The sequence below is a fragment of the Narcine bancroftii genome, chromosome 3, assembly GCF_036971445.1.
Source record: "Narcine bancroftii isolate sNarBan1 chromosome 3, sNarBan1.hap1, whole genome shotgun sequence".
Lineage (NCBI taxonomy): Eukaryota > Metazoa > Chordata > Chondrichthyes > Torpediniformes > Narcinidae > Narcine > Narcine bancroftii.
Genome location: NC_091471.1, coordinates 260562315 through 260576254, shown reverse-complemented (window position 1 = coordinate 260576254; position 13940 = coordinate 260562315). Strand labels below are relative to the sequence as shown.

The 13940-nt window shown below is 39.7% G+C and overlaps 1 protein-coding gene across 6 annotated transcripts in view; it reads right to left on the bottom strand.

Moving 5' to 3' along the window:
- Window positions 1-13940, bottom strand: part of ell (elongation factor RNA polymerase II) — a 118816-nt gene that overhangs the window by 18191 nt on the left and 86685 nt on the right. For all 6 annotated transcript variants that reach the window (XR_011354359.1, XM_069927836.1, XM_069927834.1 and 3 more), the window contains 2 exons: window positions 10466-10629; window positions 2358-2608 (listed from right to left, as the gene is read on the bottom strand). Coding sequence is in view for 5 of the 6 variants with exons in the window: in XM_069927836.1 (XP_069783937.1) it covers window positions 2358-2608; window positions 10466-10629 (415 nt within the window). In the remaining variant the exon portion in view is untranslated. The remainder of the gene's footprint in view (window positions 1-2357; window positions 2609-10465; window positions 10630-13940) is intronic.

The following is a 13940-nucleotide window of genomic DNA, read 5'->3' as shown; positions in this document are numbered from 1 at the left end:
AAGTTACTAATATAGGTGTCAAACAGCAATGGACCCAGCACCGATCCCTGTGGATTATTTCTGTCTCCAACCAGCAAGTCAAAGCCTTGCCTTCGTAAGCACAATAATTCTTTGCATTCAACTGATCTTTCAAGAACAGTGGGCAGGATTATTTGGCCTTGAAACAACTAGCTTTAACCCTTTCACCCCTTCCAATCCATTGTGAGCAGCACAAGCCATTTCCCACGACATCCATATGGAGTATAACATGAGAAATTTCCAGTTTTACTATTTCAACATATCACATTGTGAACCTGGAGTCAAAATTAATTCAACAGAGTTACCTTAACAGAAACCAGAAATTGAGGTTGACAAAATGTCCAACAAATGATAATAGCTTAAAAAATAATTCATTGTCCGTGAACTTTAATGATTACTCCAGCTTTTTACATTCACTCTAAAAGGAACCCCACAGGCTACGAGAGAACGTTCTCGAAAGTACACAGATTTAGAACACAAATGGAAAATTGTAGCAAGGTCACTGGTATCTCTTGGCTTGGCTTCGCGGACGAAGATTTATGGAGGGGGTAAAAAGTCCACGTCAGCTGCAGGCTCGTTTGTGGCTGACAAGTCCAATGCGGGACAGGCAGACACGATTGCAGCGGTTGCAGGGGAAAATTGGTTGGTTGGGGTTGGGTGTTGGGTTTTTCCTCCTTTGCCTTTTGTCAGTGAGGTGGGCTCTGCGGTCTTCTTCAAAGGAGGTTGCTGCCCGCCAAACTGTGAGGCGCCAAGATGCACGGTTTGAGGCGTTATCAGCCCACTGGCGGTGGTCAATGTGGCAGGCACCAAGAGATTTCTTTAGGCAGTCCTTTACCTTTTCTTTGGTGCACCTCTGTCACAGTGGCCAGTGGAGAGCTCGCCATATAACACGATCTTGGGAAGGCGATGGTCCTCCATTCTGGAGACGTGACCCATCCAGCGCAACTGGATCTTCAGCAGCGTGGACTCGATGCTGTCGACCTCTGCCATCTCGAGTACTTCGACGTTAGGGATGTAAGCGCTCCAATGGATGTTGAGGATGGAGCGGAGACAACGCTGGTGGAAGCGTTCTAGGAGCCGTAGGTGGTGCCGGTAGAGGACCCATGATTCGGAGCCGAACAGGAGTATGGGTATGACAACGGCTCTGTATACGCTTATCTTTGTGAGGTTTTTCAGTTGGTTGTTTTTCCAGACTCTTTTGTGTAGTCTTCCAAAGGCGCTATTTGCCTTGGCGAGTCTGTTGTCTATCTCATTGTCGATCCTTGCATCTGATGAAATGGTGCAGCCGAGATAGGTAAACTGGTTGACCGTTTTGAGTTTTGTGTGCCCGATGGAGATGTGGGGGGGCTGGTAGTCATGGTGGGGAGCTGGCTGATGGAGGACCTCAGTTTTCTTCAGGCTGACTTCCAGGCCAAACATTTTGGCAGTTTCAAGGTCACTGGTATCCAAGAGAGAAATGGCAGATCTGCACAGCACAAATCAAGTGGGGTTCAGTGTCTCAATGCTATGTAGAGTCTGCACTCAAGCATCTTTTTCACTAATGGTGTAAATTTAAGCTTCCCCTCCTGTACTGTAGTCTTACTGAAAACTGACAAATCTTTCTTCAGGCTTTCCAGGACTCTTGTACAAAAAGCTTGCCAGGGCTACCAGGCCTGTCACAGGAAAGTTTTTTGTTACGGTAAGTAAGGGGAAACAATTGTTGATATGATGGTCAGTATCCAGATGGTAGTGATTTAGGACAGTTATGATTTCTTAACAGGATTCATTGCCAAAAATGTGTAATTAACATCAACCAAAGTTTAAGGAATGGTGGAAGAAGGGCTGAATGGCCGACCTACTAATTAAACAATTTATGACCATCCAGAAAAGGATGGTAGAAGCAATTGGGGAATAAAAGAAATAACTGAAGCACCTTTCATGACATAGCATACTCAAACTGCTATACCAATACACGAGAAAGTGCAAGGAAAGGAGGAAAGAATTGTGGAGTGAGACTGATTAAGTAGTTCCAAAGAGACATGGGTGGAATAGCAACAGTCTGTGCTATATAATTCTGTAATTTTTAGTTTCAAACATTTCCAAGTTTGGATACAGAACACAGCACCTTCCTACCTGTTCCTCATACCCTCATTCCACAACGCTACTGTTCTCAACAAACCATGCTTGGCTTCTGTGAATTTGCCAATTGAACATTGATTTCATGAGCTGCTAAAGATGACAGATGAGCAGAAACTTTCAAAAATACAACTTGACCTCGAGTTGAGGCATGCAAATTGTCAATATCGATCTCACTGGACTGATGGTCTATTTACTCCCAGACATATTAAGAGCTTGGTTACCTGTTGCAGGAGATTTTCCAAGGAGTCCTTATCCTGTTGACTTACTCCATCTTTCTGCAGTCGAACAATTAACTCTGGTTTCTTATAGGGTTTCAGAGCTAGTAAGTGGATGACTCGGTCTCGATAGGGCCGCTGGGAAACACTGCTAACATACTTCTTCATCACATTCGCCAAGTTTACTGGCGTTGGCCGCCTCCTTTCAGGAACAGCATCAGGGATACCTGCAGCTGGCTTGCACAACACTCTTTTAGCTAAACAGAGAAGAGAAACCAAAATTAAAAGTAATCTCCACAACCAGAATGAAGCACAAAGAGGTCCAATATAAAGCAATGCTTGAAGCATTATACAACATTCACACTTTATGCTGCATACCTGCTCCTCACCTCCTTCCTAAATTAAACTAACTTTTTGAAGTCAAGCATCTTAGTTCAGATGAAAAAAATTATAATGCATATAACACGTGGTGCAATGCTCAGAAAATGGTACTTAAGATAAAGTGACAGTCCTGAGAAATTTACAACACACTGGTTATTTAACTTATCGTGTATATGCCAGTTAAATAAAAATGCCATCCACCATACAGCACTAGGTCCATTGCCTTTGTCAGGGCCTCTTTTTCCACAAGAGCATGCAGAAGTTTGGTATGACATTGGAAACCCTGGAAAATTTCTACAGCTGAAAAGGGTGCTGACCGGCTGCATCATGGTCTGGTATGGGGACACCAATACCCCCGAGCATAAAGCCCTGCAAAATGTAGTGGACACAGCCCAGGACATTACAGGAAAAACCATCGAGAACCTCTACAGGGAACGCTGCCATTGGAGAGCAGCAGCAATCATCAAGGTTCCACATCACCCAACACACACACTGATCTCGCCGTTACCATCAGGAAAGAATTCACAAGACTTGCACCACCAGATTCAGGAACAGTTGCTCTCCCTCCACCATCAGATTCCTTAACAAACTCAATCAGGAACTCATTTAAGGACTCTTACTTTTGCATTTTATTTTATTTTCTCTGTATTGCAGTTTATTTATATTTCTTTATTTGTGTACATTGAGTACAGTTTTTTTTTGCACCACCAGTAAGTGGTAATTCTGCCTCGCCTGCAGGAAAAAAAGAATCACAGGATTGTATGTGATGTCATGTATGCATTCTGATAATAATCTGAAATCTATATAGTTTGTCAAGTATATATCCAAGTATTGTTTAAATGTAATGAAGGCATCTGCCTTTAACCCTCTTTCATGCAGTGAGTTCCAGACACAAACTATCCTTTGGATGAAAAGATGTTTCCTTACCTTCCCCAATCCTTCCATTTGCCCCAAGGTTTCTGACCACTCCAAGAATGAAAATTGGTCCTTCCTATTTATTGCATCTGGACTTCAAAATGTTACACACACTTTAATTATATTTTCCTTCATCCTGCTCACTCCAGAGAAAATAACCCTTTGCAATCTTTTCCCCCCACTGTAATTTTCAGGTTCTGAAAATGTCCACATTTTCATCAGTGCATCATATTTTTCCTGTAATATTGTGATTAGAATTGTATGCAGCTCCCAAACGTGGCCACTCAGCATTCAAGCATAACTATGTTGTATTCAATGCCTGAAGTAATAAACTATCTTGTGTGCCTTTTTAACCATATTGTCAACTGTTTTGTTCTTTTTAAGGATGTAAAGACATACATTCCAAGAACATTTTGATTAAATTCCAATTTACTGAGCAAACCAGGGTCCCCAGAATAATAGGCAATTCGTACAAGAATACCAAAGCAAGAATTCACCCCAGTCCAAAGTAAATATACAGGGAATGTAACTTGCATGCGAGAAAAGGTAACGTTGCACCAATTGATGCTAATGTTGGAAGGCTCTCACCTTACCATAGCCATATGGATATGTTACAGATCGATCTCCATGGTTTTACCAAGCCATGGAATATTATTTTAGCAAGTCTCATGCTTGTGGGAAGAGGGAGGAAAGAATTACAAAAAAGGCAACATTTTAATGGGTGTCAGTTAAGAAACAAAATTAAAATCTTTCTGCTCCGTTGGCAGTGTAAAAATGTCATCACGGAATTTATTTGCTAAATTTCATTCTGTAATTTTTCCTTCAAGACCCCTATACATTTTTACAAAGCAGCTACAGTGTAAATTGACCACAGGCACTCTGTAAGAAACTGGGCGAATGAACCTCAACAAACTCCACACACAGGAAGGCCATGTAAAAGCGCTGTTTAAATGACCACTTGGGAGGCAAGTACGAATTTTTTTTTTATATATATATAAAATAACAGAATTTTTCCTTTATTTGTCCAAAAATCATAATTGAAGGGAGTAGTGGCTAGACTGGTAATGCTGAATCACAAAACATTATCAGAGGAAAACACAAGGAAGATGAGTCAAGCTTAGCAATAGGAGTTGGGAAATAGCCTAAACAGGATGTTGAGATATTGCATCATGGTTGTCAGTTGAAATTTTCCACTCTTCTGGTAACTCATGTGAAACTGGATCTAAATTTTGCAGAAATTTATCCAATTAATATTTTCTTTCCAATTGCAAACTTCAAACTTTCATCTAAAATCTTTCTCCCTGAAGGACCTTCATATTTTTGAAAAAGTATACCAATTAAAAAAAAAACCCCTTAAAATACACTGATTTGGATTTATCTCCACTCTCACTAAATAAAAGATCATTTCAAATTTTAATTCTACAAGGTTTTGCTCTCAGAGAAAATGCTTTCATTCCAAGCTTCAGGCGACTGAATTTTCTCTGAAGATGTAGCGAATCTCTTGAATTTATCAAGAGGAATATTTCATCAATGGAATTTCCTCTGGCTTATATTTCTGATGGATTTTGAAAGTTTCTTCCTTTTTCCACTATTCTTCAGAAGTACAAATTCTCATTGGAACAATTTCTCATGCTCCACTGGTCCTTACCTATGAAGCATGCAAGATTTTGCTTGCAGCCAGGGTCAGAGGTCAACATGTGATGTGTAATAACAAAAGTGCTGGAGAAATTCAGTAGGTCATGCCAAAGGAAGCAAAAAGCAACCAATGTTTTGGGTCTGAGCCCTTAGTCGGGAATCTCGATAAACAGGTTGATGCCTGTTTTTCCAGATTTCTGACAACTCCAAGTTTTCTAGCACATTTGCAGCATCTGCAGATTTTCTTATTTTACTTGACGTACACAACGGGAAATTCTTAAAATGTTTATCTTAAATATTTTTAAATCGGGTTGTTATCCTTGTATTGGAGAGCAGCACTGATATAATCTTGGGTAGATTTATAACTAAATAATAACACTGCTCTTAGGTATATTATTCTGTAGTTACTTAAAGATTGCGTTCATGTGTTTGTGCATGCAAAAAGATGTGTGCACCAGTCACCATGTTAGAACAGACTCAAATATTTTTGAAGGCTTTCTAAACATCCTGATGTTCTTTTCTATAACTCATGTCCAGCGAGGCTTGAGGAGATTACCCCTACCTTTATCACCGTGTGATGGTGTGGCTGTGGTTGGTATATTCAACCACAGAGCCAGAGAACTGGAGTACCAAGTTGCTAACTCACAGAAATGGCTGGGGAACTCAGCCGGTCTCAGAGCATCCATTTGAGGTAAAGATATATTACTGATAAATCTTCACTCTGTCTATGAATCCCCTTCTAAGTTTGAGTTAACCTGGCGACCATTTATTCAATATTTTCATTTGTGGTGAGTTGATCTGGCTCTGTTTTCTTTCTATGATTATGTATGATAATTGGGCTGTAAGATGAGATCGGAGTGATCGGCGTGGTTTAGCTATATCTGTAGGTTTTTTTTTTAAAGTTTTTTTTAAATTCAGATTTGTTTTTTCTTCTTTTTTGGGTTTTTTTTTCTCTTTTTTCATATATTGTTATTAATTATATCTTTTTTTTTGAGATAGTTCACACCCTAAACTGATCAAAAAAATTTTTTTATGATATATTTTTATTCTGTAATATTATTGTTTAATATCCCTGTATTAATTCATTACTTACTATGTATTTTTTTTATATCTCTTTGAACTGTATGTGTTTATAAATTATAATAATAATAAAAAGATTGAAAAAAAAAAGATAAATCTTTGAAAGGACTCAGGCCCAAATCATCGGTAATATATCTTGACTTCCTATGCAGTCTGCGAGATCTGCTGAGATCCTCCAATGTTTCTGTGTTTTTAATGCCGGGCATAATGGACCGAGTCCCAACCTTGTGTGAGGATTGTCTCTCCTCATTTTCACTCTCCCTGGCTCCCTGCTGTTCAACATCAACACAGTACGTTGCACATGGGACCGATGTTGACCAACGTCCAACCTTCGAAATCATCGCAACTCAGGTATTTTAGTGTAAACATCCTTCCTGTTTGAATGGCCACTACGGAGAGCAAGTGTGAAAATTATCGATGAGAAATTATTGCAACGGCTGTGGAAAAACCATATGAGACAGCCCCTGCCAATGTAATCAGAGGTTACATTGTTAAGGCTAATTTTCTTCTCCACCATCTATGTACACCCACTTTCTAGCAAGGCATCTGGAAATGAGAATTTCTGTTCTTTAACTCAAGACATGAAATTGACATCAGCCTCAGCAAAATAAGATCTGGATTGAATTGGAAATATAATTCTGCTTTCTTTCATTGTTTGATAAAAATATAATCCTGAAACTGTTTCATGCTCCAAAGATGCCGCCCGAACAGATATTTTATATTTATTTCAGGTTTTCAGCATCTATGGCTTTCTTTGGCAAAATTTAGTTCATTCAAAATTGTGGCACATAAACTTGCATTTCTTTGACCAACTGGATTCACTAACATTGGGTCTTTGGCAAAATTGAGTTCATTCAAAATTGTGGCACACAAACTTGCATTTCTTTTACCAACTGGATTCACTAACATTGGATCTCAAGTCTGATAAATCTTGGATTTGAGAATTCTCATTTTTTCCCCCCAAATGGACTTAACCTTCCTTATGGCAGCAACTCTTTCAGCCTACAACCCTCTGAGATCGCTGTGCTCCTTTAATTCTGCCTTTTTAGAGATGCATTGGAGACTCAGCATAAAGTTCTGGAGTTGGATGACATTTTCTGAAGGATAATACTTCTGTGAATGATTCGTGGTCATTTTTCCTACAGTGAATGTTGTATAAATAGTCATTGTTGAAACTCCATGGAGCTTGTGGAAAACAAAACTCCTGAACATCCCATGTGAAAAGGTAGGACAAGAACTGATGACTGTTTTTGCACGTGTTGATGTGTGATATTCTCTGACAATAAATCTGAAGTTTGTACTTTTATCAATTAAATATTTAGTTCCAATGTAAAATAGAGTTTTGGTGTCATGGGAAAGGGACTGTCACAACTGATCCTTGAATTTTTACTTAATGAGTTCAAGAATATGTGGATCTGTTAAAACTAACTGCTCCATTTAAATATAAAGAAGCCCCAATGGGAAAAATGCCAAAAGAATGCAATACATTGAAGGAAATTAAACAATAGGTTAGAAATAATGCCCCCGCACCCATGCGCCACCCCCCCCCACAATCACCCCAGTCAGCAGATCAATTGAGAGCATACCGAGTCCATGTGGTTCGATTGGATAATAGACTCAACTGTCAATGAATGAAGAATGGGGAGACTCTCAGCATCCCATGTGGCACAGATTTCAGATATATTGCCAGAATACATACATGACATCGCATACAACCTTGAGATTCCTTTCTTTTGTGGGCGAGGCAGAATTACCACTTATTGGTCGTATATAGCATACAACAAAATGAATTCATCTAACACTTAATGGGGTTCTACTTTCAGACATGGTTCAATATAGTGTACTGCAATACTGCAATATTTCTACACCATCGATTACATTTGTCCAATCCATTCAATACTGTTAACTCTCTCAAGGACCTCGTAGCTGAAAACAGTGTCATCAGCATTTGAATAATAAAATACGGAGACACGTGAAGTCAGAAACAGACTTTTTGGATTTTAAGTTAGGGATTGTGAAGCAGGAAAGGGATTTGAAAACAAGAGTGGGAATTTTAAATGTGAACACCTGAAGTTTGGTCAGCATGCAACAAAGCAATTCATATCCCCAAAGAAAAAAGGAAACTTTACTTCAACTTCTATCCAATGAACAAAATGGTTTTGCATCATACTCTCCCATTTTTGCTGTAGTAAGTGCACTCATCTACCTTGCTTCAATAGCAGCAGCAACTCGCCAACCTGTAGCACCAGCTCCTTTTCCTTGCAGAGCAGCAAGTCCTCTCATCACCACAAGGGGGATCTCTTCTCCGTCTTAATTTTATTTTTGACCTTTCCAATCCAAAATGCTTTCAAAGTAATTATTATGGAATTAACAAGGACAGCAAATTGCTGCTATTATCTGTTATACCTTCTCATTACCGAACCTTAGAGCTGACTCCTGAGCTGACAGCAAGGAAAAAATGTGCTCCAATGGTTGGTATTTAAATTGAAAGTGTGTTTGATTGAGTGATAGAAATCAATGCTTGTACATATTACAGAAGTATTTAAGCTCGGGACTAGAAAATTGGTAAACATCATTCATTTAAAGTTTGCCTCCATGTAAACATATAAATAAGGCATTTTATTTTAGAAGGCGACAGTCATACAGGGAACTAAAGGTTTTTTAAAGAAAATAAATTGCTCTTAAAAGAATAAATTATTTTTATAGGCAATAGAATTTTTTCCTTTCTTCCTGGTAATGGAATATATTTCCTTCAGCTTAAGTGTCATATACTTACAGATAAGTCTCAGGTGAGTTTTCATATAAAGCTCCCACTGAACAATTCTATTAAATGCTCCAAGGTCAGGGAAGTTAAATGCAGAATAATGCTAACCATATCCTTCTAAACAAAAAAGTTATCTGATATTCAGACAACTGCTAGTCTCTTAGACTAGTAAGAATTTTCCATTTTCCTATACAATCAGCCTAATATCAAGTAATTACACCCAAATGACTTACAACCCCAGTACATTATGAACGGTGGGTGGAAACCGGACCACCCAGAGGAAGCCCACACAGACACGAGGAGAACTTACAAACTCCTTACAGCTGAAACATGAAAGTCTGCAGATGCTGTGATTGTAGTAAAAATGCAAGAGTGCTGGAGGAGGAGCGCAGGTCTCACAGGATATAATATTTAATCAACATTTTGGGCCTGAGCCCTTCTTCAAGTAAAACATATAATCAAGGAATGCTGCCACCATCAGGAGGAGATGAAAAGGTGGACACTGTTATGCTGTTGCTCAGAACTCTCAGGAGAGAATGTGCAAACAATAATACAGGTACTCAACCTATGATGGGGTAACCTTCCAACAAACCCATCACAAGTCTGAAAAATCATCTCAAAAACAGGTATACCTTGTATAACACCAACAGCGCTCTGTCAGTCCCCACACTGATTCCACTGCCCCACTCTCTCCCCAAGGCCCTTTATCATTCCCAATACTGATCCTACTGCCCTGTTCTCTCCCGACAGAGCTGTATCAGTCCCCGCACTGATCCCAATGCCTTGCTCTCTCCCCACAGCACTGTACCAGTCCTCACATCAATCCCATTGCCCCCCCTCTCTCCAGACAGTGCTGTATCAGTCCCCACACCGATCCCATTGTCTTGCTCTCTCTCTCTATACGGCTCTGCATCAATCACAAAATGGTTGCAATGCCCAGCTTTCCCCCGACAACGTTGAATCAGTCCCCACATTGATCCTGCTGCCCCACTCTCTCCCCAAGGCCCTTTATCATTCCCAATACTGATCCTACTGCCCTGCTCTCTCCCAACAGTGCTATATCAGTCCCTGTAAGCTTTCCAACTAAAAATGATTGACCAAAGAGTCTACAAAGAATTTACCTTACTGGAAAAATCATCGATGCTTGTGATGACCTTACTTTAACGTATGACATGAAAGCAATAAAGAGAGTGACGCTTTTATACCAATGTAACTTTGAAAAATAGTAAGTGAATCATCATCATGTTCCAGGAAATGCACCTGGAACCACACCGAAAATTTGTTCATCACAAAACCTGGCAATGGAAAGGCATGAGTGAGAGATCCAGGATATTCTTACCTCTGTAGCGCCCTCCAGGTTTAATAACAATTGCTCCCCGACTTCGAGTCTCCTCCTCTGCTTGAGTCATACGTTCCCTGGTCATTTGGTAAGAATCATCAGTTGCGCACACAGTGATTTTATCCTGTATGCCTCCAAGACAGTCCAACTGCACATTTCCAAATCTGTCAAGACATTTAAAAAAGAATGGACTACTAAGAGAGGCTTTTACACAAGGAAAATAAAATGTAGGCTGTCTAGCCAATAATCCATTGGAGAATCTGCCAGAAACCCATGGGTTTAAATGAACTGGAGAAACACAAGAACTGCAGATGCAGGAATCTTGAGCATTCAACGAGAGGCTGGAGGGGGACGGCAAGTCAGGCAGCATCCATGGAAGAAAATGGACAGGCAATTCTTTGGGACCACCTGAGCCACAGGAACAGAAGGAGCAAACTCAATTCCAAGTACTCCCCCCCCACCCCCCCCCCCCCGAAAACAGTGAAAGGTTAAGGTTAGCAATGTAGTAGATGAGATCAACCTCAACCAGTCTACAACAATAACCACTTGGGCATTATAAAAGGACTTCTTCGAATTCCATGGTCAAACTCACTCTCTACACTTACTTTACGTGGAACCTGGGAAATTTAAAACTAAAGCAACTAAATACAGTTTGGAAATTAGAAAACTATACAGCAATTGCACTGTTGAAGCTATCATATTGTCAAAAAACATCTGACTCACTAATGCTCGTGAAGGAAAGAAATGGAAGGTGGTCTGTGTAAAACTTCAGGCCCATCAATGCTGCTGACACTTTATGCGGTTTAGGGGCAATTAATGATGCTAATAAATACTTGCATTACCAGCGACCTGCCAAACTCTTCAATAAACAAGTCAAACTGTCAATAAAAAGGAAGCTTAACTTCTGGAGATAGAATCCCAAAGGATGTTGCAATCGTGGGGCACGGGACAACTTAACTACTGAAAGCTGTAGCACAAAACACAAACCCCCAATTCCAAGATGAGTTCCTGGTATTAATAGCTCAACGTGGGCCACTGGCATGAAGAATCCCCACAGGAAATGGAGATCAATCCAGAAGTGGAGTCCCAGAAGAACAAAAAACAGCTCCAAGATTTATTAAAATTGAACTCAAGAACGCAATGAGAAACTCCTTTTTAGTCTTTCCAAAATTCCATAGTCTTATTTGTATAATCACCTTGTGGGGAAGCATCGACTTAAACTTGAACCACCAACCACATCACACTCTGCTACTTAAAACACTGAATTAAAAAAAAATGAGTAAGCTAACCTAGAAACATTGGATTGTTGCCAAACCCATTGTGGTCAATAAAGTCCTCTATAGATGGAATTCACCCCTCTTAACTAGGTCACGGCAATAGGCAAGTTCAGATTTGAATACTAAATAGCCTAATAGGTGCCTCAGATGTTTCAAATTTTGCATTATGGGAATATCTTCACAATAAGGACCACATAGAAGTTGGTGGTTCTCCATTAAAATCTCCTTGAATAATTATGAGATGGACAATATCTGTTGCTCAACCAGCAATGCTCAGTTCATGTGAAATATACAAAAAGTCCACAGGTTGAAACAACCGACCAAAGACCTGTTGCTTGACTGAATGAAAAGAGATAATCTTCTATGGATGATACAGTAAACTGAAATTCTGTGGTGGAATTCATAGGAAATGGAGTAATCCAGTGTAGATCAACCAATATTCTTTCTTAAACCAAGATTTTCAAAACAGACACACTAATTTCTCTTGTAGAATTCTTTGAGCAAGCATTAGGAGCTTTATAACACCTTTAATATTCTTCAACAGATATATACAATGGAATGATAAATGAAACAAACAGAGTTTTTTCTAGGTACAGTATTTACCAGTGACAATATCATATGCTGTGCACCTATTATATAATCTGTAAGTGAAGACTATTAGAGGGTCTGAGGACAGAGACTACTGAATTGTGTTTGAAATTCAACTCCAAATTTGCCAAATCACTTTTGCATTATGTAGGAGATGGCGAGTTCTTAACTTCCCAATCACTTCAGTGCCAATTTCTACTGTATTGGCTATCCCCACCCCTTCATTGTTCCCCACAGCAAGATCACATTCAGGAACCACCAGGTTCAGGAACAGCTGCTACTCCTCCACTATCAAACCTCTCAACAACAAACTCAATCAGGGACTAATTTAAGGACTCATTTTATTGACTTTTTTCCTCTCTGTATTGCAGACAGTTTGTTTATATTTGTTTATATGTGTATGTTGAATAGAGTTTTTTTGCAGTAACAATAAGTGGTAATTCTGCCTTGCATCACAGGAAAAAGAATCTCAGGGTTGCTTGATGGTCAGTATCGACTCAATGGACTGAAGGGCCTGCTTTGGTGCTGTCAAAAATCCAAGACTCTAATAAACTGCCCACAGCAGATGGAGCCATCAGAAGACAGAGTACAAAAGCAGGGTTAATGCAACATTATACAAAATTTGGTGTCCAATTTCCCTCGGCTAATTTTAGGAAGAGTGGCAATCCCATGAAAGAGTGTGGACTAGATCACCACTGCATTTTCACTGATGAGGCCCTTTCATTTTGAGCAGAGGTTGGAACAGATAGAAAAGGTGAAATATTAAAAATTCTCAGTTTCTAATAATACTGCTCAAGAACTTATTAAAAAAAAATGGGATAAGAGGAATTGAAGGGCCATTCAAGTACTTATATGATTCATTTAGATCACTGACAGAAATCTTCTTCCTCACCCACCTTGGTATGATATTTCTTAAAACAGAAAGGTAGACGGCTCTGGTTAGATCACATACTGATCCAGGGTCCATATTTATGAAATGGTCCACATATTTATGAAAAGCATATTGAGAACGAAAGAATGTACACAAAATATTTTAAAACATTGATTATAACTACGTGGTAAGGACTCAACAGAAAAAAGGGCTAGAAGTGAAACAATAGGTATCTAAATTTATATTTTTTTAATGGGGGGGGAGGGGGGAGGTGGGGCACCAGTCCCAAAAGTAAGAGTCAATAAGCCCAATAGGAAATTAGGATGATACCACGGCAGTGGGTTGTATAAAAAGGATAGGGATGAGTCAGCATATGGGATGGAGACTAAAAACTTGGCCAAATGGTACACCAACTTGCACTCAATGTCACCAAAACTAAGGAACTGATTGTAGACTTCAGGAGAAGAAAGCCAGAGGAATACAATCCAGTGATCATTGGAGAATCATTGAAGAGGGGGAGAAAATTTAGGTTCTTGGGAGTCACTATCTCGGAAGATCTTTCCCAGACCCAACACACCAATGGCATAATGAAGAAAGCACGTCAGCGCCTCTACTTCCTCAGGAGTTTGTGGAGGTTTGGTACGACACCAGAAATCCTGGCAAATTTCTACAGAGGTGTGGTGGGAAGTGTGTTGACCGACTGCATCGCAGTTTGGTATGGGAACACAATAGGCCCAGA